Source organism: Cololabis saira, chromosome 13 (assembly GCF_033807715.1).
Source record: "Cololabis saira isolate AMF1-May2022 chromosome 13, fColSai1.1, whole genome shotgun sequence".
In the NCBI taxonomy this organism is placed as follows: Eukaryota; Metazoa; Chordata; class Actinopteri; order Beloniformes; family Belonidae; genus Cololabis; species Cololabis saira.
The window spans coordinates 7236198-7262124 of NC_084599.1; the positions used below are offsets into that span (position 1 = coordinate 7236198).

At 43.0% G+C, this 25927-nt stretch overlaps 1 protein-coding gene across 1 annotated transcript in view; it reads left to right on the forward strand.

The window, feature by feature from the left end:
• tgfbr3 (transforming growth factor, beta receptor III) overlaps positions 1-20753 on the forward strand; it is a 73686-nt gene extending 52933 nt beyond the window's left edge. Inside the window, exons 10-17 of the mRNA XM_061737534.1 lie at positions 521-676; positions 3128-3277; positions 4261-4437; positions 6194-6487; positions 7894-8011; positions 11866-11916; positions 12764-12871; positions 16968-20753. Of these exons, the coding sequence (XP_061593518.1) occupies positions 521-676; positions 3128-3277; positions 4261-4437; positions 6194-6487; positions 7894-8011; positions 11866-11916; positions 12764-12871; positions 16968-17086 (1173 nt within the window). The 3' untranslated portion in view covers positions 17087-20753. The remainder of the gene's footprint in view (positions 1-520; positions 677-3127; positions 3278-4260; positions 4438-6193; positions 6488-7893; positions 8012-11865; positions 11917-12763; positions 12872-16967) is intronic.
• Positions 20754-25927: the final 5174 nt, after the last annotated feature.

A 25927-nucleotide genomic window follows, 5' to 3' on the forward strand; every position in this document is an offset into this window, starting at 1 on the left:
CACCATCCCACGACAAACCTCCATTTTGCTACGTCATCGCAAAACCCGACACAAAATAAAACCAAACCTTTGTGTTTTCATCCACTGACGTCCCTCACACATGAAGTGGGTTTGTTGTCAAAGGTGAAATAAGGAAATCAGACATTAGTTGTCGGGACTCCGGCTGCTCCAACCGTCTGGTGAACGTTGGGACCGCTCAGCCGGCCCACATCACAGCCTGGAAACTGGCACGGTCTGTAATTAGGAGCTGCAGCGCCAGCACCTCGTGGGGGTTTGTTGATCCCTGAGAAGTCAACGTTTCACACACTTTAACTTTTCCTTAAGATTTTTCTGGAACTGAGTTAATACCCTTAATACCCTAGTACCCTTTTCGTCATGTGCTGAGTATGCAATGTATAATGTTCTGGAGATGAAATGTGTCTATATAAACATGCCGAAATAAACGAAAAAAAAAAAAAAAAAAAATACAGGAAAAAGGGGTTTGAGTTTCATCCACTGTTGCTATTCTGATGTTTCCTAGGCGAGTGGCTTTCCTCACGCCAACCTGACGTTGAGAGATCCAGAGTGCAAAGCAACGGTTAACGCCACCCACTACATGCTGGAAACCAGCCTGACCGGCTGTCAGACGGTGGTCTTCCCCGTGCACGGCAGCCCCATGGCCCTCCACATCAACTCCGTGAGTAATCATCTCAGTCTCAGCGAAGCCTTTACAGGAGTCATGGAAATGCCTGATCGAGCTGTCAGATGGTTTGTGAGACTCAAACCCGACACCTGGTCTCAAGAGGCTGGAGTAAAAAGAAGCTGGAGCATGAATGAATTTTGTCAGCTTTAACTGGACCACTTTCAACTCTTAAAAAACATAGTCGGACTTGTTGCTAATTAGAGTTGCTTTCGTCAACGAACATTATGACTAAATATCATCGTCAACGAACCTTTATCACCTGAGGAAAACGAGACGAGACACATCGAAAATGCTGGTCATGTGATGATAATTAAATATATAGTGCAACATCGGTGACGAATAAAAACGAGACTAAAATGCACATTACAAAATAAAAACTCTGCTAAAAGGTGTCTTCATTTTCGTTGACCAAAATGAGAAGAAATGTTCTAACAAAGATCCTTAATGTCCATGTTTTCAGTAGTTTCTCTGGTTTAGTTCTGGGTGACGTTAGTCCTCAATCCAGTCGCTGCAGCGGGGAATCAGATCCAGAAGATGCAGCTGCAGAGTTAGAGGCTGATGCCGTTAACGCAGAGCTCTAGGTTCACGTCCATTAAAAACAAAGTTACATAGAGAAACGCGGGGATCTGCTCTGGGACTGGAGAAGCAGAAGAGCCAACTTTGGATACACTTTCCTACATAGACGTGGAAAAGAAAACCCAATGTGTCGTCAAAAAAGAAAAAAGATGCAGATGAAGAAATGCAGAAAAATAAATATGTTGTAAACTCAAATTAGAGTCTTCTGTATCTGGAATGAATGTATTCTTGAGTCTACAAGGTAACAATAATATAATAATAAGATAACCTTGTTTGAATTGTAAAATGGGTTTGGCTAAATACAATCTTTGACTAAAACTAGACTAAAATAAAACTAACATGACCAGCCTTTTAGTCGAGTGAAACTTGACACGACTAAAAGGAGAATGAACGTGACTAAAACTAATTTAAAAAAAAATTGATAGCTTGAAGCAAAGACTAGACTCAAACTAAAATTGAAACAGGCTGACGGAAACACCACTAGTGCTAATGTTAGCGAGTGAGTCTCCAGCAGAAACAGCTGTCTTCCACTTGGACAGTAGGAGTATACTAGCCCGGCTCCTTAGCGTGGATAACCGCTTAGACTGGACGGCTAACACATCTACCGGCACGTCGTCAATGTTGTTGGAGAAGCAGAGAACGAAAACACCAGAGCTTTTATTGTCTTGGTGTTTGGAGCATTATCGGCCCGTGAAGTTCCCCAGTTGGTACATCGATGCAAAGACGGTGACTAGGGTTGCCAAAACGATTTTTTTTTAACTATTTGACTCGAACCTGAATTGAATTAGATGCATATGTTTGAATGCCATGAACACATGGAAAACAAATTATTATCCAGCAATTCACTTTAATACAAAATAACAAAATGAACTGAATAAAATAAGTATCTTTCTTAAACAGAAACCTGTCCTGCTTAACTTAAAATTGTATAAATTAATATAAAACAATAGAAAGAAAACAGAACATCCATTTTGTAATAGTGCACATTTTTAGTGCAATAACAAAAGTGCAAACAGAAAGTCTGTAGAAAACGCGTACTTTAGTTTATAAATACGGGACGATTCCGTTTTTCACGGGACGGTTGGCTAACCCTACCGATGCCGGATCTTTGGCCAATGCCAGTGCTCGAGTGTCAGCACGACCACCTACTCTACAGAATAACCTTCATAAACTTCCTGTGTTGATGAATAGAGAAGAGAGAACGGTTACTCCAGATTAGAATTTAAATGAAGTGAGAAGAAATGCAGTTTCTGACCCTGAACCACCTTTTGTGTTTTATGAAGGAGTGAACACTTCAGATTTATGAGATTGAACCGTCACATCTGACATTCCTGCTTGTCTTCATTATTAAGGAATGCATTCATTCGCTGTGTTTGTTCTAACAAGCAAGGATGAATAACTTCCTCTCTGGCCTTTTGAAATCTTTTGTGAGGGGGATTTTGCAACAACACTTTTTTTTGGCATGTCCAAGGTCATCTTTTGTGTCTGTATTTGAATGCAGGGGCCACCTCTGACTGCGCCCTCACATATCACAGCTACTCATCTCTGGTTGTCGGGTTACTCGTGGTTCTGTTCTGGATGTGGTTCCAGAAGCAGCTTCAGCACCTTCGTTAGTGTCATTGAGGTTTCCCTCTCCCTGTTTAATCAGATGTTTCTGAATCACGGAGCCCCAAAAGGCCTCAGTGAGGAGTGAGAAGCATGTATCGTGCTGGTCATCAAGTGTCCTCAACAATGTTTTTCTGACCTTTTCTCAATGTTTCAAACCTCTCCCGTTACCATGGCGATGATGACAGCTGTTGACCAATGGAATTGCTCTTTGGCTGCTGCGTTTAAGGTTTTGTGAGTAACAGCGTTCTCTGTGGACTGCAGGTCATGATCAGTCAGGCCGAGGCGAACGACGGGAGTGCTGGACCGCAGGACTACGAGGATCTGGAATTCGGAGATGTGATGTTCCCAAGAGGCCCGGCAGAGTCCGAGAGAATATCTGCAGAGGAAAGACAGCAGTCCTCTTTCGTAAAAGTAAGTCATAGGTCTGATTCAGAGCAAAGGAATCAAAGCCGCTTGGTCAAAACCACCAATAAACTGATAGTTGGAAGAAACTCTACTTCCCAGAACTCCTTGGTGCAAACAAGGAGTCATCTGGTTCCAGCGGTTGTTCCATCTCCTCATGTTTCCCCCTCAGAAGATGGACAACATACGGCCTTATTTCCCTTTTCTCATCTTTCCATTCTGCATTGTTTATTATTGATTTGATTTATTTTGTACATGTAAAAAGACAACAATTAAAAAAGAAGATAAGAAAACAAAACAAACAAAATACAAAGAATTTCATCCTTTTAACACTTAATATCTTAATTTACATGTGCAAAAAGGAGTAGGAGAAGTGTAAACTTATTTAATCCTACCCCCATTCACTAATCATTTATTAACAAGTATTTATAATAACTAACTATACTATAATTATACTCACACACATACCTATACATACATACACATAGTTGAATATTTCTATATATTTGTACACACATGCCCATATAAATATTTATATAAATATACTTATTTACACCATATTATCTTTATATTAACTCTATCTGCTCTATATCTATATATATCTACATACACACATATATACATACATATTCAAACACATACACACACACATATATATATATATATATATATATATATATATATATATATATATATATATATATATATATATACATACGCACATATATACATACGCACATGCATACATATATATATGCATACACACACACATACATAGCTGCCCATTTCTGTACATCAATATAAACCAATCTACCCGTTCACCCACTAGTGTCATATGCAGGCCCCTAAAGGCGCTAAACCCCTCCCTCTTTGTACCTTTGTATATCGTGCAAGTTGTTCTCTGTTTTGTACGTCATCTTTATATTGTCCAAACGGTGGTAGGAGTGAAAGGTTATTCACCGTTAACTTCTGTTCTCTCGTTTGTTTCCTAGTTCAACTGCACGTACAGGAAGCAGCCGGAGACACGCACGGGAGTCGTCTCAGGACCCGCTAAGCAGCCGGTCCAGAACATCACCTTCAACATCGACCTGTACAACACGCTGCCCTTCAACGATCCTTCACGGCAGAACTTCTTCACAGTCGCACAAAACCAGCAGGTGTTTGTTGAGGTAAGCTTCGTACCTGTACGGTATTAATCCTCATATTTTATACTTCCGTCTTTTCATTCAAACGTTTGGAGAAATCCTGTTGTGCTTAAATTCTTTCACTTTGATCTCAAAGCGCGGCATGTAAAGGTCACCTAAAGGTCATTTAGTCTCTCTGCTGAGTCCCTGGTACTCAGTTTGACCTCTCGTTCATTAGTCGTTCCCCTCGGCGTGTTTTCATCTGGCTCAACACACATATTAGTTTGCCAACAGTAATTATTTTAGTCTTTTAAGGGATGACAAAGACTCATCCTCTGAGGTCCTTTGAAACAAAAGGATTGATGAAGATAGCAGTCGGAGATGACTCACTGTGTGGGAGCCATCGGCCCGTAACCCGCCGTCGCTCTTGAGAAGGTGCAGAGACCCAACCTGTTCCGTGAGGACACTTTGGTACTACAAGAGCTGCTTTTTGTTTGTCAGGCACACCCATCACTGTAAGTGTTCAAAACATACGTCAAATGATCGTCACCAGGTCTGATAATAAGGCAGTGTTGTGCAAGTTCATACTTCTCATGAACTAGTTCAGAGTTCAGTTCACATAGTTTAAAAATGAATAGTTCACGTTCATAGTTCACCATTTTCACTTTGAACTAGTTCAAATTCGGTTCATTTCAATATTTTTAGGTGAGAAGTACGAATTAAACGCCCCCCTATCCTAAAATTGTGCACTGTGTACAATCATGTATTGTCCTAGTGGCTTTTCAACTTTACTCAGAGTCTGTAAATCTCCAACAATGTAGTTTGTCTACCTGTTGCAGGTAAATCAAACCCCTGAAGGCTGCAGGTGTGACTGCGGTCGTTCGGGGCTGTTGGGTCTTCTTGGTCTTTCCTGATCACTTTTTTTGATTGTCAAGGACTTGCAGATATTTTCTCACACTAGACTGATGCTTTAACTTCACATGACGTCTCAAATTTGAAGTTGACAAGGCAGACGCTCTGACTTGTTTTCTCAGCGCAGGTGGACAGAATTTGCACAGAAAGGATAGATTTTTACCATCTGACTCTTTGGGAGACGATGTGTAAAATTCCTGCAGATAATGATAAGCGGATCATCATCTGACGTCTCTCTCTTCACTGGTCATGTAAAGACTGCACCGGGCTCGGGCCACCGTTGCCATGGAGCTGGTGCCCGTTGCTATGCTAGTGTGTGCACTGCATTGTGGGTAATGTAGTGTGAAGTCGTTGTCTCGTTGAGTATTTTAAATGTGCGCGCTGCCCGCTGGTGAAATGTTGTCCGTAATAATTGGACCTAAACAGTGAAGCTGAAACTCACATAATCTGAACAAACTCCAGTTCATGATCTGCAGAATGAACAAGTTCAAGTTCTTTATTTGCAAATATGTTGCGTTCAGTTCAACGTTCTCACAGAAATGAACGTGTTCATTTGAACGTGTTCATGCACAACACTGGAATAAGGTAAACACAGATGAACAACAATGACATGCATCGTGGATCAGGGAGTAGAGACAGCCATCCTCAACTGGAAGGTTGGCAGATTGTTGGGAATTTAGCATAGAAATTAAAAAAGCACAGCTTCATGTGGAGTGAATATAGTGTCCTTAACTGCAAAATGCTCCACAAGAATAGTTTGGTAACATTGAATCCTCAATGAACTCCGTCAGCAAACAAGTCCCTCCCTGCCCCTGATGTTAGAACTTGAAGAACCTCATTGTGACAAATGATTCATGTACTTGAATGTCTTGTCTCTCGTGTCCCCCAGGTCACGTCCACGGCGTCAGATCCAGAGCTCGGCTTCACCATCATGTCCTGCTTCATCTCTCCCGACTCCAACCCCAGAATAGAGTCGACATACAAGCTCATCGAGACAGTGTGCCGCGTAGACGAGTCGGTCGACTTCCACCCTCAGGAGAACTTTCTGGGCCTGCCTGCAAAGACGGAGAGGAAGCGTTTCAGCTTCATCTTCAACTCAAAGTTCAACACGTCGCTCCTGTTCCTCCACTGCGAGGTGTCCCTGTGCTCCAGGAAATCTCACGGGAACCAGAAGCTGCCACAGGTCTGCAAATGCAACCGTTTGTCAAGTTGTGGGTTTTTTCCCTTTGCGTGTTTGATGATGTTAGCGTGCTAGCCATCACAGCTTTACAGTCAACATTGACAGCATTTGTTTGAGGAGATTTCAAGACTTTATCTTAGCTGGAGGGGTCTGAGCTGAGTGGCTGGGCGTTTTTGAGGCTGCATGCTGCATATCGCACATACGGTGCAGGAGACGATACCTTTAGTGCTCACGTCAGCATGAAGCTCACATGTGACTGTTAGATTCTTATTGCAGTCAGAGTCATGCTGTGTTTTATCCTTCCCTAATGTCTGGGGATTATAAGTTTGTTTTTTGAAATGTTCTGTTTATTTGAAAAAGTAATTGTTTCCATATACAGTATTACATTCACTCCTTGGACAATTGCAATGTCTTTCTCCAAAGTTCATCTAAAAAAAAAAAAACAAGACGAAAAAAGCAAAAATCCAAGTGTCTTTGTTTGTGTAACATGAACAACAGAACTGGGGGAGCTCTTTTCTCGTTATTGTCACAGCTTCGCAAGATGAAAAAGAAATAAAGTCCAGTATTAGAGTGGTGTCAGGTGTAGAGAGCAGGTCGTCACAAAAAACACAGATTCAACTGAAGTCAGATCTTACAGGCTTCATGTACTCAGTCCATTTAGACCAAATCAGGTAGAACTTTTCTTTTTGTATTCTGAGGGAAAATGACAACTTTTCCATGATGTAAATTTCGCGGACAGCATCAATCCATTCTTCAATAGTGGATGGTTCTACTTTTAACTTTTATCTTCTTTTGACAGATTTCTTACTTGCTACCAACAGAATACAGAGCAATTTTTTTATCATCTGTATTCCAGTTATCAAACTGTATATCACCCAAAAATACATCGCCTCATATTTGAAGGGAATATTTACACAAAATACTGTATATTCTCTGTATGTTTATGGATCTCTTCCCAATACTCTCTGATATCCTGGCAGTTCCAGAAGACATGAAGGTGGTTACTGCAGCTCCACTGGTCCCACAAAGTCTCCAGCATTGGGCTTATAAGTTTATCATTCAACTAAAGGCCACAGTTTTCCACCAAATGTCCAAAAATATCAGGCAGCAGCCTATTTATATGCATTTCTTTCTGTGTGAAGTGCTTTGATACAGTCTTGTCTCTCTCTCTCTCTCTCTCTGTCTCTCTCTGTCTCACCATACTCGTCTCTTTAAAGTGCTACACGTCACTAGTCCCTATTGACTTTTAGGCCTTTTTTCAGACACAAAACATAGGATGCACAATTACCCCCTACCCCCCATTCTCACGCTGCCACAAGTAAATGTGATTTCTGTGAAATCTAGCATTTTATCTGCATATTTGTTGACCTTTTTTAATGATCCACTTTGATCAAATGTTGTCTCCTCAGTGCATGAGGCCCGGAGCGACCTGCCATTCCCTCACCGGGGCCAGTATCATGAACATGATGGTGGGCGTGAAGGCGGCTATGAAGCCGCTGTTCGTGGTCGACGTTCCCAACCAACCAGGTGAGGGACACACGAACGCCGTACGCTTGTTACGCCGCAGGTTCCGCTTTCTATTGACCTGTCACGTCCACGCTCACCCGAAAAGTGGAAGGGAAAGCTGCAGTCGGGGAAGAAGCTGGTCCGGAGACGCCGGAGCCAGAGAAAGCTCAGACCGGTTCTCGTAGATTAAATCAAACCACGAAATGCTACACATCACTTTCTCACATCTGGCAAGCATTAACTGCGGCGTGTGTGTGTGTGTGCACTGGTGCTCTTGTGTGTGTGCAATGGCTTGATCGTGTGTACCGTTACCAGTGTGTGTGTGTGTGCACACACATGTAGTGTGTGCAAGCATGCATTGGTTTAATTTAACATTTGTACACAAGCCTGACTGCAGCAAAGGGGGGTGTTCTGGCTCTGAGGCCCCGCTCTGCTGCTCAGGAACACTCCGTGCTGCGGTAGATGTGGAAAAAGAGGAGTCATACGGCGCTGAGCACCAGTTGTTTTCACTTAGATCCTCCACTGCAGTCTTTTCCACTAGCTGAGGCGAGAAAGTGGGGGGTTGGCGATCCTATCGCTGGTTTTTCAGGGGCCCCGGCCAGACCCCGCAGGTCCCTTAGTCACGGCTGTGTTCTGATCATCCATCCTCTTACTGTAACACATGTACGTGTGATGTGGCTCATGAGGTAACTGCCATCACAGCGTAATAATGATGACCTAAACTGGGTTTGCTGATATCCTGACCTCCCGTTCTCTAGTGTGCAGCCAGCGAGGCTCGGAGGAGCATCCCTCTGAGGAATGACATCACCAGGGTCCCAATTACTTTATTTACGTATGATTTCATATCAATTACATCACTTTAATCAGATGGATGTAGTTATCGTGGCCTATTTAAGATGGTTGTGGACAGCTTGCCAGGACGCCGGGCAGCACAGCGGTGCTCCTTCCCCTCACAGCTTCAGTCCAGCGGTCCGACGTGCTTGTGGAGCTTTGTTTCTCTCCATGGTAACTGGCAACATCACATTTTGCCCTATTGTATAAGGAGAACGTTGTGTCTTTCAGACAGTCGTTGTGCATGTGCTGATGATGAATCTGGTATTTTATTCCTGCTCTCAAATCAACGTTGGTTGCCAGCCTCTAAAGTCGTGTATTACTCATGTCAGAGTTGTTCGGGGAGGATCATTTGAACCAGAAGTTGTTGGATTGGGTTCAGATTTAGTTTGGATTGAGGCCTTTTGTTTCAATTCTGGGCAAAGATACTGCATGGATGAAGACAATTTGTAGCACACACAAGAGCCAGTGTTGATGTTGAAACTATTAACACACCCTTCATGATTGAAGTAATGACTTAGTGGCCCTGCCAAGCCGGTCCGCGCTGCCTGCCTACACCAACAAACCCACGCAGCAGCTTTATTTGGGCCATAAACGTGGTGAAAATGTGCAAAAAGTGTGCTTTGAAAGGCACCTCCTGTCCTAGGATGTCAGAGGAACGCGACTTGGAGCCAATTTAGTGCATGGAAAACAAAAGAGATTTGCTGCTTCTCAGAATCAATATATTAACTTTCTCTGTTGTTTTTTTTTTTTTATGGATCTGGAAACCTTAAAGCGAGAGAGGGGTAGTTTGTATTTAATCTCTGCTCAAAGACAAATTATATTAATTTAGAGAACATTTTGAAAGAATAAAGAAAAGGAGAAAACATAAATGTTTGAGTTCGTAGATGGAGCTTATCTTGGGCTCAAGACTGTCAATTAAGTGTTAAAATAAATCAGTACACCCTTTTATCGCTGTAAGTGCAGATTCCTGGTGTATGTCTCACATGATGTCACGCTTTACAACCTCTTGAAAGTGGTGTTTTTGCGTTATTCACTGGCCGAATGTAAAGTGGCTCTTTTATGATCCATCCAACCGTCCGTTAGCTGCCGTTTATTGGCGCAGCAAGGCCCAGGCCGCCTCTGCCGCCGCCCGCTGCTCCTCCAGGAGGTGACGTAGGACCCCCGGGACCCCCGGGCCCCTCCATCATCACCTCCTCGCGTGGTGGAGCAGTGACACTGAGTCCCTCCCAAATGACTCAACTAAACCGGTGTCCAAGAGCCATCGATGTTTCAGCGGCCTGAGCCTCCGGTCTCTGGTGCTTTTCCACTAGTACCTACTCAGCCCGACTCCACTCAGTTTGGTTCTTTCCCACTAGGGGTCTAATGTGTCGAGTAGATACTTTTCTGTATCTATTCTGCTGAGGTTCTAAGCTGCTGAGTCGGCTGTATCTGACATCATCACACTACAGACCACCGATTGGTCGGGGGGTTGGAGTCAGACGTCTGAGTCAGGAGGAGGAAATCAGAGAAAGAGACTCTGACGGATTCTTGTTCATTTTATCCGACAGGCAATGGCAGCAAAAGTCTGTTTCATGATCCAACTCTGAGGGTCAGATGTTCATAAACCTGGTGCTGAGGAGAGAATTAAAAAGATCTAGACGGAGATAAGGAACGACCAGATCTACCAGGAGCTCTGTCTCTTCATAGCTGCTCACGGCTCCAGCTGACTTTTCAGCAGCGCCGAAACAACTAAAGAAAATTAAAAAGGGTCACCGCTTGAAGCTTCTCTCACTCTCATTTTTTAACTTGATATCAAACACAAGCCACAGACCCAGCAGCACATCTATCATCTCCTCCAGGTTCTACATCTTTACTGTTGTTGTCTTCTTCGTTTAGATCACACAATCAAATACGTCACAGCAGCTTCTCCAACCTCCTACTTCTGCTCCAGGTGCTGAATTGTTATGGAAAAAGAAACCAGGCCGAGTTGAGCTGAGTAGAGTAGGTGCTGGTGGAAAAGTGCCATTGGTCTCAATGTGGATTAATCTGTGACTGCATGATCTTTAGGATCAGAGATCAGTTTACGGCACACGCTCCTCGTGATTCTTTCCACGCTCATTGACAAGACCCCAGCGCGTTTAAACTCCCCCACCTCAGACCCCGACCCCCAGACGGCATTTAATCCTTTTTCAGATTTTCCGATGCTGATTGTCTGCACCGCTCCACGTGCTGTAAACCACCCCGGAGAGGGTTTATTTGTGCCTGTGCTGGAACCCAGACTTCAGCAGGGTCTTTAAAGGGTCAGGAGTTGTCTGAGAATAAGACAAATATCGTCCCCACTCTACATAAACTTATTTCTGTGTGGAATGCTAGTAGTGTTGTGGTGCAGAGCTGGTTATGGTAACTTTGGACTGTTATATTTAGTTGTTTCTAAGTTTGAAAAACAGCAAGAGTGGTGCAGAGAAACCTTTGTATTGGTTTCCTCACAAATGAGGAAAGTTGCTGCAGTTGCTATGGGCTCCTCTGTTCATTCCCTGCATAACGACTCCCCTGTGACGGATCATTCTGCAGCCATGAATCAGGGTGTTGGTGGCAGAGAGGACGTTCTCTGACCACTGCACCCTGCAGAATGAAGGTCTGTGATGGCCTGTCACCATCCATTATGCAAGATAAAGACTCAAAGGTGTTCTTTCCCAGAACAGCTCCCATTGTGCAGCAGCGCTGGACACGTACCAGGTCTGCCTTTTTGGTTCGGCGGGACAGAAGTGCCTTTGTATTGATCATTAACACATCGTTCCTGATTATCTCACTGTTGAAGGGCTTCCAGGACCTGTCGGAGCTGATATGTTAATCCCTCCGCTCACACAGTCGCTGTTGTATCGCTATTTCCGTGAATGAAGCTTCTTCATGATGTTCCACAGAGACCTGTTAATCAACACAGTGCAGTTTCAGCCTCTGCTGTGGGCATGGAGCTGGCCGGGAGGCTTCAGGCCTGCATTGTTTTACACTTGATATATCACAATAAATAATATATGCTTTTTTTCTTTTCTTTTCTTTTGCAGTTAATCCTCCAGATGAGCAGCCAGAGGACCCAGAGAAACCCCCTCCTGAAAGTAAGAGCAAAGTATTTCCAGAGAGGCCTGTTTTACGCAATGAAAACTTTAGAATATCTTTTTTTTTTTAACCTTTATTTTTACCAGGTTAGTCCCATTGAGATCTAGGATCTCTTTTTCAAGGGAGACCTGACCAAAAATGGCAGCTTTAAAAGTTACAGACAAAACAACATCAACAACAACAACAGAAATAGAAGGACAATGCAAGATAGCTCACAAAATAATCTTAATTATAATAAAATAAATATGCAATTAAGTTCCTTGATATCAATACCGTAGTTACACAGACTTTGTCACTATGGAATTAACTTAGAATTGAGGATTATTAATAAATCATTCTCATTAATGCAAGTATTTTTTTTATTTTTTTATTTTATTTTTGTTTGGAATCACATCAACAATACATACATCTTTATTGCAGTTACTTGTTTCAACACAGTGCTCCAATGTGTTTTTTTCCATTCACAAAACTTGTTATAAATGACCACATGAACATGGGGTGTTTTCTATTATAGTAATACAAGAAAATGGATACCTAAACAAATCTTGTTTAAAAGAGGTAAAAGAAAAGAACATTAAACAAAAGCAGGGCGTTTCAGGGAAATATACATTTTCTATTGCTTCCAGATGTCTTTGAATTTAGATTGCTGCAGCCGCATTGAGATGCAAGTATTTAAATAACTATTTCAGTCAGGATAAAGGGTTAGGGTTGCATTGGTGACGTTATTATTACGACATCATAATAAATATTTCAATTTGTGAAAGGAATCATGCCGGATGGTGATTGTCATTCCCCAGAGCCGTGCAGCCCTTGGTCTGGGTGTGAACCGTGTTTTGTGTTTCCCAGGAACGCTGTATCTGCTGGACACGCCGACAGTGGTGGGGATCGCCTTCGCCGCCTTCGTGATCGGCGCTCTCCTGACCGGAGCCCTGTGGTTCATCTACTCACACACAGGTAGGTCTGCAGCTCCGCGTCGCCGCCGGGAGGCGGATTCACGGCCGCGAGCCGAGCCCTCCGCATTAATGAGGAGATAAAAGGCGGAGGAATGTCCCAGCGCTGCAGTGCCAGCAGTCTGTCACTGCGATTGCCAAACATCCTGTAGCTGACAGAGGCCGGTTCACAATAACATATTGAGTCTTCTACTGTAAATATATCCTGTTGGTCAGCAGCAACAGCTCTCCTCTTTCCTGCCTTTGAATGTTTTGGGGGATGCTGGTGGTCAGCAAATATTCACAGTACAATGGACTGGAGACGAGTTGGAAATTCCCCTTGTTAGGCTTAGTAGTCGCTCACAGGAAAAGACACACAATCTGTCCATTAGATGCCAAGACCTTCCACATCGTCCCCAGCCCGCTGACCCCAGCTGACTCCTGAGAGGAAGTGGACTCCCAGCAGTCGGCGGAGTTCACAGGCAGATAGGCTGCCGCGTTTGGCCGGCGATCCGCCGTGCCTTTGACCCGCTGCACTGTAGCTGACATGCTCTCCACGGGCATTGGTCACAAGGAGGATTCAGACATTTGTAACATTCTCTTTGACAGCTTGGAAAGCGTTTACTGTCTAAAAATGTGAAATGATTGGTTAGCGTGGGCTGTCCCTTCCTCATAGCTCAACATGAAGAAACCATTCAGACATGCCTGAGTAATTATGACACAAGTCTCCCCCTCATGCTCTGGTAGATTTACAGGGAAACAAATCAGCATTTGCATCATAGTACTTTCACTGACATCTCTGGGGAAATCCACTTTTGGTTCAGTTTTATGGGCAAGTGATCAACATATAACTGATGTGATACATGAATGTCCAACAGAGCAGGTATAAAGAGATTAGATATTGAAAAGATGTGCATGGCCAGGATGGTATTGGAGTATCCCTGTAGTGCCCCCTGTGGACTAGTGTGTGATTAGTCAACATCAGGGATGCAGGTCCAAAACAACCATCAAAATGGCTCTTCAGACTTTATTTTAAACCAATGACATAATAAGGCTCCAAATGTCTCTCAAAGTTAGTTTTTTATTCCGTTAAGTTATATAGTTTAGCATTACAATCACAAATGAGGGTTTTTTTAAGTCATCACAGCTGAATTGTGTACTGTATACAGCAGAAGAGTAGCTGCTCTAAACAGCAACTTTATGTAGGTAAAAGTCCAAATATACACCTGCATATCTGGATTTGTAGATTTACACCCAAGATCTACAAATGTTGCCCTCATGGCAGGGGCCGTGCTTTTTCCGTTGGTCCATCAGTCTTAGCTAGGACTGAAATACCCCGCTATCGAAGCAAAGCCTAAGCTGCTGAGGCAGAACCGGTCCAGTTGCTGTCCCGGTGCCCCCCCGGCCCACGAGCTCTGGCCCCGTGTTTCTGAGCAGCCAAGCAGCGCTTCAAAGGGAGGCAAGGTGCGGGGGGTGGGGGGCTTTACAATTCTGCGTCTAATCAATTCAACTCAGCTTTATTTATATAGCGCCAAATCATGACAAATTACAATCCTCGTGATGAGCAAATCCCTGGCCACTGTGAGCGGGAAACAACAACAAAAAGAAGCTCTGGTAGAAGCGAGGACAGGAAGGAGGATACTCTGGTTTATTTCATGGCTCCTCTTATTATCTCTGTTCACGATAGGCTTGCTTTGATAACAACTGCACTTAGAATTCTGTTATAGCTTTACCTCGGTTCTTCTGGCACCGTCTCTCAGCGTTTGCCCCGCTCCCTTGTGATGGGCGTCGGCGGTTTCCCCGGGGTCTGCATCACTAGAATCAGGTCGTTCAAAAGACCCACTCAAAGATTCCTTCCCCTGAATCATTCAGTGCATGATCTCAGCTCAGAGTCTGCGTATCCTTTCACTGAACCGACTCACAGCTTCTATGAGTGCTATCGCTGCGACAAACACACCAAAATACTCCAGTAACACCAATAACACTAGTTGTAATTATAGTGTTTTAAGTGGTGAACATTTGCTCATTGCTCTCTGACTTGTTGGTCCTGAGTCTGGTCTTTTAGACCGCTGATCGTCTCTTAAAGGAGCTTGAGGCAGGATTGAGGCAGGATTTATGAAAAAAATTCGTATACGTTTTAAGTTTTCTAGTAATAATGTCAGATGAAGCGTTCCAAACCAAAAAGAATGAGTCCTCTAGTGTATCTCTCCGTTGCCTTGAACAGGCTGTGTGCTGCAAAATGTGCTGCAATTGTGACCGGAATTTCCCGCGCTGTCCTGCAGATGTGACGTCACATGACGCTGCATGCGCGTTCTCCCCGTTCTCCCGTGCCGGCTTCACTGTTGGCTGCAGTACCCCCAACGGCCGTCATAGTGAAGGGTGGCGCTAGAGAGTCTCATTTCTTAAAAGGAGCCTCAAGCTCCTTTAAGATGCATGTTCATTATTGGCTAGTGGTACTTTCAGCTTCAGGCTGTTTTAGTAGATTCTATATTATATTAGTATAAAATGGACAGGCCAGCCTAACTGTTTATATTTGTGTTAACTGAGAAAGTCTGTGCAACTAGTCTGTGTTTTTGACTCGGCGGCCCGTCCTCCAGCTACATTAACCGTTAGCTCGGGTGGGGGGGGTTTGGGGAGACTGATTCATCAGAATAATTTGTTTCCAGAGAAAGACGTGTGTGTTAGGTCTTTTGCTGCTCTGCTGTCCAACAGTGATATCCTGAGCTCAGTATTTGAGTTCAGGCCAGAGACACACTTTTAGATGGACTGCTCTGTAAAAACTGGCCTCACTCTCAGTTTTAATCAGGCAGCAGGTACTAAATGTAATGTGTACGTTACATTAGTGTCAGACCAAATCCGTGCAGAATTGATAGTCTTTTTATCAGCTTTGGACGACAGACCCCCAGATAACGGCGGAGCCGGCGGCAGCCTCTCAGAGCCGTAGTAATGCTGGTTAAATATATCTGTAAACTGAGGGCTGGAACAGGGAGGCTTTTTTAATGTGTGTGTGTTTCTTTGGTGACCATTTGGTAAAGTGGTGTACCGTTTCAGGGTCAGTAGTTGGACTTGTTCAACCTTTTAATGATAATTGAACAGTATTATCAGTTTAGCAGTTTGAAAACCAACTTTCTCTGGGAGAAAAATGGGGGAAAAAAAAGCTAAATTGTACTCCGTAGTCCCTCCAAGACATTGTAAGACTGGAACTGTTGAGTGAGCTGTTGTCACAGAGTGTTTCTGGGTGTGTATGAGTTGTGAACTTTCAGGGTCAAAGCAAATCTTCCCCGTACAGACATGTGCTGCAACAACTGTTACAGGCTTTTCATTCACAGTATACTACACCGACATAAAAGCTGCCTCTATCTGTCTGATCTCCAAAGATAATATTGGACTTGGGAATTGAAATTTCCTCCAACAGATGAGTCGAATCACTTTTGTTTTTCAGAGTTTTTGGTCCTGTGAGAGGAAAGTCTGCTGAAACTCTGCTATGCTAAATATTAGAAGGACTGTGGGGCCTGAGAAAGAGGAGGGGGGGGGGGCAGGATCCTGTAGATACTTGCGCTTGTCAAATATGCAACACACAGCTTCTTGCACAAACTTAGATATTGATAGTAACCTTTCCCCAGGATAGAACCACTAACCTATGAATGAAGCTATGACAGTAAGCACTGGTCCAGATAGTCAGTTAAACACAGACTTGGCTTCATTTCACAAGACAAAGCTCTTTTATTTGTCCTTCATTAAGCTTTCTATCAATAAAAAACCTGTTTAGAGATGAATCAATTAACCACTGGTTGAGTTCAAGTCATGGCATCCTACGCTGTTACTTCTGCTTCACCTGCTACAGCAGGGCTAGTTGAAGGTAAATTAAGTCCCGTAATCAGGAAAAATGGCTTCTCCTCACTTCAATAAGTAATAAACTCTTCAAGATACCAATAACGTATAATACCAATAATAATTTTTTCTGACAACAGAAAAACAATGGAGACGTCGTAGTCTCGAAGCTCAGTTCGAGATCAGTTTGTCCTGTTCCTGCTCACTTCTCTACTCTATCCATCTTCTCTCACGTCCTCTGATCCCGTTCCCTCCTCATTGTTCCCGTCTCCCTCTGCTGCTCTGTCTAGGAGAGTCATCTGGCATGCAGCCGGTCCAGAAGTCCCAGCCCGCCTCGGAGAACAGCAGTGCAGCTCACAGTATTGGCAGCACGCAAAGCACGCCGTGCTCCAGCAGCAGCACGGCGTAGCCTGGAACGCCAGCGCAGCACGGCGTAGCCTGGAACGCCAGCGCAGCACGGGAAGGTTCCCGGTGACTGGTCTGTTCGTCTTGTAAAGTCTTCTTCAACACCCTCAGTCCTCGTGTAAATTGGTGCCACTTCCCGTGTGCGCAGACTAATGTACTGTCCTGGTGTTGTTGGTGGTAGCAGACACGGCTCGGCAGCCTCACCTCATGTCTGAACAGAGGAAACACTTTATTTCAGACATGTTTGGGGTTTTTTTTTTTTTTTTTGGTTTGTTTTCTTTGTGCAAATGCTGCTTTTTCTGACCACAGCACAGCTGTTTGTTTGGCCTGAAGCGGTTTGAGTTGTGCTGCAGAGAGCCGGCAGGCATCATGGAGCGGCGCAGGTGACATGACACGTTCATTTAAGGCCTTCAACCCAGAGACAAACAAAAGGAACAAAACAACCACTAGTAAAATGTGGAGACACGTGCATTACGAGAGCGAGTCCTCCTCCTGAACGAGTGACGGAACGGCTTTTAAAAGGCACCGAGGTGTCGAATGTATAACAGAAGAGCAAACGCCAAAAAATGTGAAAGAAAAATGTGAAAGACATGCAGAGAATATTCCACATTTTATAACCTTTTAAATATATATGTTTTTTTATCTGTAATGCATTCATTCACAAGCAGATTAGCAAAGTATATCCAGTATACACAGAAGCTTCAGTATGAGCCTGGTTTCTCCATCGCTGCTCATCCTCACAGAGCCGTGATGGATTCCCTTTTAGTGGCTTTCTCAGTGGAACAATTGGTGTAGGGAAATGTGCTTATTTTCTTCACTGAGGATTGATATGTCTCTTCTGTGTGTGTGTCACTGACGGAAGTGGACCCACAGTGAAGAGCCGTGCTTAGTATGATAAGGTAAGCCTATTCCGCTTAACGCTCACAGCCAGCTATTACTGCAGCCTCATTTCCACCGCTGGAAATCTGGAAACGGCAAACACACCAGGAAATGAAGGCATGCGAATACAAAGCCGCTGCTGCACCGTGTCCTCTTAGAAACATTTCATCCTCCGCACTTACGAGAGGCAATGAAAAGAAGAGCAGGCAATGAAGAGATGCAGAAAGGCTTTTGTGCAGCTGGTACTGCATGAGTCCTACTTAAGAGATCTCAGATCTTCGATTTCCTCCTCTCTGTTAAGAGTAATATGGCTTGGCCGTCGCTCTGGCTCTTTTGGCATACGCAGACATGGAGAATCACTTCCTTTACACACACACACACACACACAGAGACACACACACACTCCTGCCGGCACCGCCACAGTGACTACCAAAGCCTCGTCAAAATGTATGAAATGCTTATTTTTCAGCCGTTAATCCTGCAGCCATCGGCAGTGAAAGTGCAGTAAACAGGTCCGCATGAGTTATTCACTCGGTCCCATCTGACATTTTCCACTTTGGAAGGAAAGTTTATATAAACACATCTGCAGCAGAGCCAGGTGCAGAAACGACTCACCGCGTGTTAGTCTTTCCCCTTCTGTTGCCACGTGCAGAGCCGCGTCGCACCTGGCCACGCTGACCCAGACCATCTCAAGCATCACGCATCTTAACATCGCTAAGAGAGAAACACACACCCTTCCAGACCTGTATATTTGTGTGAATGCTGTAAATACAAAGAGCACTCGCTCAGTTTTCTCTGCTTTATCAGCGGTGATAAAACACTGCCTGTCCTTTAACATACATACAGGACTGTCTCAGAAAATTAGAATATTGTGATAAAGTTCTTTATTTTCTGTAATGCAATTAAAAAAACAAAAATGTCATACATTCTGGATTCATTACAAATCAACTGAAATATTGCAAGCCTTTTATTATTTTAATATTGCTGATTATGGCTTACAGTTTAAGATTAAGATTCCCAGAATATTCAAATTTTTTGAGATAGGATATTTGAGTTTTCTCAAGCTGTAAACAATGAAAATCACAATATTCTAATTTTCTGAGACAGTCCTGTATCTGCAGTCCTTTTTGACATCTGCGAGGCTCAGTATGTGTCAGGGTCTCGCATCGTCCACTAATTGTCCTCCAAAATGGAAAAAAACACAGTATACCTCTCTTTTTTCCCCTCTCTCTCTACCATTTTAAGAAGCATCCATTGTTAGGATTTCCTTATGCCAGTTGTTTTTGTGCAGATCTTGGCACTGACAGTTTGTTGAATAAGCTTTAGCCAAAACTCATTGTTTTCAACAAGTTTTTCTCCATCACCACAAACACGCCGCCGACTCTAGAAGATGAATGTTTGCTGTATGTGCATGAGAGTGTGTGTGGGGAACAAACTGGGGCTCTGAGAGGGAAGGGCGAGGGGACGTTTCCCTTCAGCCAATCAACGGCGTCCCTCTTAAGAAGTAGAAAAAAAACCATGTATTATCTCAGACTTTTGTATTATTCTTTTATTCCTCATGTAAACTTGTATAAAGCTTGCTACAGAGACTATAAATAGGTATATTTGTGTATAAAATTATATTTTGCAATATATTTGCAAGAGAAATCTATTAACTTTGTGTGTAAATACTGTGAAATGTGGATTTGCTCAACATGTTAGAAAAATGTATATAAATAAATATAAATATATAATATTTGTGAAAGTTACACATCAAAGATCTATTAATGACTACAACACAAAACTTTCAGAGGCAGACTTTCTTAGTTACATCCAACACCCAACTCTTTAATAAAACTCTTTCATGAAATGATGTTGCCTTAATGCCTGTTATGATTGTGATATTATAATTATTATTAATACAATAAATCATAGTTATAAAAATAAAATTGAATTGAATTGAACATCACAGGATTTTTAAAGAAACTGCAGCTGAAAATAGATTGCAGATCCTCTTTTTTTTTTTTTTTTACACAACTGTATGCGACGCAGCCGATAATGAGATGCCATATTGAGATTAAAGCGCTCTGACATTCCTTTAGTTTTGCGGTTTATTTCTATCGGCAGCGGCAAATCCACATCCCTCTAGTAATTATCCTTTCCCTCCCTCCAGTCATGCTGTTCAGCGGCTGAGCCTCGTGTCATGTTTTAATTCCAGTTTTCTCATTTAAGACACATTTGGGGCGTATTATTTCACATAAAACAGCAAGTGTAATAAATTAGGAAGTTAAAATACCATTTTTCTTCCCTGAATCCTGGGAAAGCTTCTGGCACATCCCCCTTCTCCATCCCGAACAACTGTGTTACCCTTTTGTTATCACTGGGAAGTGATGCTGAGCACCAGAGGAGCCTTGTAGCCGTCGTGGCTCCGCTCTGCAGAAGGTTTCACTGTAATCGGAGCAGAAATTCACAGATCTAATTGTTGATTGTATTTTTTTTATTTTTATTCTGTCTCTTTCTTTTTTTTTTTTTAATAACCATTTGACTACCTCACGAGTTATTTTGAATGTTTAAGAGTGCTTATGTGTGAATGTGTCCATCATTGTACTGCAGTTTTATGATTTAAGGGCCCCACCTTGGTTTTTTAATCACACTTCCCCATTTCATTTAAGCTGCCGTTTCTTTTCAATAAGAGTAAAAGCTAAATGTGTCAAACTTACTTATTGTTTTTTTTTTTATACAACTTTTCATTTGCTGTAAATATGCATGACATTTGTAATCCCATTATGACCAATAAATATCTCTTGTCCAGACTGCTGGCTGTGTGATCATTCCTCTGTCATTCTGGGAGTTTGTTCCTAACGGGAGAGGTGAGGAAACCACCTAGCGTATGTGGATTTAGTAAACCATGAGATGGGGTGATGAGGTGTTACATGCTCCGAGGCCATGAAATCATGACTCCTCTCTGGCAGCGCCGGACGGGATGCATGTGGGGACCGGCTGGAGGTCCAGGTGCAGTGAGCACGGGGAGGTGGAGGAGGGTGGGACGGCTGGACGTCTCTAACCCTTCCAACGTTATCCAGGCTTTTGTGATGTCACAAGCAGTTAGGGCCGAAAAAGGCTTTCAGGTTTTCAAACATCATCACAATGGATTTGAAATAAAACAAGTAAAAGAGGTGTATCTTAACAAGTTTAGTGACTTTAAGCTTTAATTCAATAGATGTATGTATGTATGTATGTATATTTATATATGTGTGTATGTATGTATGTATAGATAATGTATGTATGTGTATGTATGTGTATATATATATATAGATATGTATGTGTGTGTGTGTGTATATGTTTACCAATATTTATAAAAGACTCCAAAATACTTGAAAAACTAATAGAAGAGAAGCTAAGTGGCTAGTTGTGGGCTTTTCCCTCATTACATTATTGCATATAAAATTACAAAACAGAATAGACTGTATAACAAGGTTTGTTTTTTTACATGTGTTTATTGTCTGACCATCTTAAATAAGAAAAAACATACGATTACGAAATTATTTTTATTTGCTCAACACCGGAACAATAAGAGACCATTTCTTAAATATTTTTTATTACTTTCTTCATAGTCACAAGGTTTCATACATTAAGATTACAGTGCCTTTAAACACTTTAGCAATGCCAGACGATGATGTCCTGGCGTTGGGGCTTGTGACGGGTTCATCTGAATGAATCTGAGGCTGAAACACGGTTTCCTTGTGACATCACGGGCCGATCAACAGAACTCAGCCAACATACCAGGAAGAGATGCTTCCCCGAGTCTGCTTCATCCTGGGGTACAGATGCACGCAGGGGCCACGCTCATCTGTTCAAACAGAAATACGCAAATATAAACACCACAGAGATGTCCAGCCCAGAGGTGGGTAGTAACGAGTTACATTTACTCCGTTACATTTACTTGAGTAAGTTTTGGGAAATGTTGTACTTTTAGGAGTAGTTTTGAATCACTATACTTTTTACTTTTACTTGAGTAGATTTGTGAAGAAGAAACTGTTCCTCTTCCTCCGCTACATTAGGCTACGTTGATCTGTTACTTTTCTTTTATCCCTTTTATCCACGTACGCGTCAATCTCATGACATCACTGGGTGATTCTTTGGGAAAAATGTTAGTTTTTGCATGTTTTGTCAAATTTACACAGACTCAAACACACACAGAGTTTCTATGAGTTCATGTTTGTTCTAGTTCTGCTGGTTAAAAAAGAAAAGTACAAAGGCTTGAAATTTTGTGCTACTTGTGCTTAATTTATTTTTTTATTTTGTTATTATTTATTTTATTATTTATTAAAGTACTTGAATTTACTTTAAGATTATTTTAATTTAAGCTATTTAGTTACTCAGTACTTGAGTAGTTTTTTCACCAAGTACTTTTTTACTTTTACCGAAGTAATTATTTGGATGACTACTTTTTACTTCTACTTGAGTCATATTATTCTGAAGTAACAGTACTTTTACTTGAGTACAATTTTTGGCTCCTCTACCCACCTCTGGTCCAGCCACCCCCCGCCCAGGGAGGAGACGGGTTCATATCAACCCAAGAACAAGAGGAGAAGGCCTGAAGTTGGTAAGAGATCATCATTGTCCACAGTGAAACCAGTCCGGTACCGACATGGACCTCTCAGTCAGGAAGACGCTTTTACTCCAAAAGCTGAATAAAAAAAAAGCCAAATTACAGTTTACAAATGCTGAAGGGGACAAATACCTTGACTTCTGGAGACATGTCCTGCAGCCGGATGAAACTAAAACTGAATGGTTAAGTAAACTGAACAACAGTCATTGGGTTTGGAGGGAAAACAGGGAACACGGTCCCAGCTCTTCAGTTCTGGGCTGTTTGCTGCAGGAATGTCTCAGGATTTCAGCCAGGCAGTTGAACCCGGCTCCAAATGTGTCTTCCTAAAGGACCAAAGTCACGAAGTGGCTTAATGACAACAAGGTCGGTGTTTGGGAGTGGCGTCACAAAGCCCCGATCCTCAAGAACGTGTGACGTGTACGAGCAAAGCTGACTCGGTTACGCCAGTTCTGCCAGGGGGGGAGGCCCAAAGACAAACATCAAGGACATGTATGTTAACATCTGACTTTGAAGACAGTAATCAAAAAGGAAACCTCAATATTCTGGCAATTGAAAAATAGAGATTTGGTCATCCTTACTGACCTAACCCCGGAAAAGTTACGTGTCTTTTCACGCAGCGCATGTAAACCTCTGGTTTAAAGGAGCTTGAGGCTCCTTTTAAGAAATTAGACTCTCTAGCGCCACCCTTCACCACGACGGCCGTCGGGGGTACTGCAGCCAACAGTGAAGCCGGCACGGGAGAACGGGGAGAACGTGCATGCAGCGTCATGTGACGTCACATCCACAGAACAGCGCGGGAAATTCTGGCCCGGAATTGCAGCACATTTTGCAGCACACAGCCTGTTCAAGGCAACGGAGAGATACACTAGAGGAATCATTCTTTTGGGTTTGGAACGCTTCATCTGACATTATTACTAGAAAACTTAAAACGTATATGAATTTTTTTCATAAATCCTGCCTCAATCCTGCCTCATGCTCCTTTAAAGGGTATTGCGTATATATATTGTGAGTGATTATGAATGATAAGGCACCTGTTTGAGTGAAGCTACCAGTATGACTGTGAAGGAGATCTCAATGCAAAGGGAAGGAAACCATCATTAGGCTGGAAAAAGAATATATAAATCTACAAGAGAGGGAGCAAAGCATTAGGTTTGCCCAAATAAACATTTCGATTAGTCTTTAAGGAAAGCAACTGATGATCTAAACAATGTCAAGAGGCCCGGAAGAAAACTCGAGTGGATGCTTCCTTTCCTCGGTGAAGAAGGATCAGCAGAAATCAAAAATACTCTGGAGAAGGTGGACGTGTCACTGTCGATATCCAAAACCAAAAGACACTTTGATGGCTACGAGTGCAGAGGAAACGTACGAACCACTGGTGGTATCCAAGTACACAAAAGCCAGATTAGACAGGAAACACCTAAAAAAAACACAAAAACAACCAAAACACAAAAACACCTCACGTTCTGTAATCAGATCCGCTGGAAAAGATGGCAGGAAGAGAAAGGTATGGAGAAGGAAAGGACCTGGGGCCTCATTTAAAATGGACTGCGTAGGATTCATACTAAAAGTGCACGTACGCTCAAAAGCCGAAAATGCCGGGCGCAAAAAAAAATCCGGATCTATAAAACCGCGTGCACGCAGACTTCCACGTAAGGTTCTCTTTATAAATCACAGTCCAGCTGGAAGGCTGCGCACGTGAATCCGCCTGGTGTCCCGCCCTCAACACGCCCACTTTCTACCGAAAATGGAATCATTTTGCATATGAATGAGCCTGCTGAGCATGCGCAGTGGCTTCCTGCAACCTGTTTGGCTTCAGAATGAATGAATGAACGTGTCGAGCCACCGTGCCACTGAATTTCACTGAGATCTGAGATCTAGATGTTGTTGATGAGGAGGAGGACAGGAAAACCACATTATTTTCTGGTCACAGTAAAAGTAGAAAAATAAATAGTAAATAAAGCGAGTGAGTGGCAGCACGCCGTTGCTGCGTTGAACGCCGTGAGTTCCCCGGTGCAACAGGGGGACACACGTCCCCCCGTCTTTTCAAAATCATGTTTATTTTCCCCTTACTTTTTACAGTTTAAAAACTAACGGTAGGCTCAGCCTTAAATTGCAAATTATCAAGACACTGTATGAAAGCGATACGAGAGCAGCCCCGCTTCACCCCCGCTCCCCCTCCTCCTCCCTCCCCTCAGAGCTGCTCAGGGCGGGTTTATGGTTCTGCGTTCCTTTAACGCAGAGCCTACGGCGTAGGTGCGCGTCGCCGCGTACCTTACGCCGTAGGCTCTGCGTCGTTTTAACGCGGGACCCTAATTTAGGCACCATACACCTGCATGTAAAGGTTTCACGCGCGCGTAAAACTCATATGAAAACAAATCTGAGTCCCTTTAGGGAAGAAATGAGGGGCTCCGTGGGGCTCCCTAAACGCAGCCCCTCATTTGTTCTGTCCTAAAGCGGTGAAGGAGGTTCCCGGCGTGTCCTGCACCGCGGCTGCAGCTCCAGCAGCACCAGAGTCCTGACTGACTGAGCTTCACACACAGAGGAACACGATCAGCGCTATATTATTTTATTTTATTATTTTATTATTTTAAGTCTTATATATTTTGTGATATGTGATGACATTATTAAGAGTATGACATGAATCTGGCTTCATTTCACCACCTCAAACCCTGCATCGCCAGTTCCCCGTGTCTTAAGTAAATTCTTACGGGAGGGTCCTAGTTGCCGTAAAGATAAGCAGATTTTTCGGTTAGTTTTTTCTTTTTAGATCCGAGGATTTGCGTAGAAGGTGGCTTCCGCAACTTTCAGGCGCTTTTTCTGCGCAAGCAAGCTTTATAGATGAGGCCCCAGCTCATGATCCAATGCTGCCCAGACTTTGTGTCAAACATGATGGAGACGGTGTGATGTCATGGGGGAACAGGTGTTTACTGATGTGACAGAAGACGTCTGAGCTATATGGAGATATATTTCTGGATATGCTTCTGGTTCACATTCATACACATGCTACAAAAGTGATGGGCTGTTTCTCCACAGTGCAGATTGGTAATGACACGAAACATACCTGAAAGCAACTCAAGACTTTTTTAAGGCAAAGGAATGGAATAATCTTTAATGACCATGTTTTCTTTCTCATCTCACCCAAAAACAGCAGATTTTCAGGCGCTGAAGTCAAACCCGGAGGCAGGAAGTCGTCTAAACACCTGGGAAACACTTCAAGGGCTGAAACCTGGGCTTAGCCATGTCCATAAACGTCAGACTCATTAAAATTATGATTATGCAGTATTTACAACCATGACACCTTGTCCAAGTAGTCTTGAGCCAATGGAAAAATGTAGATACTTTAGTTTGTAAATGGTAATGTCCCTATTTGTGTGA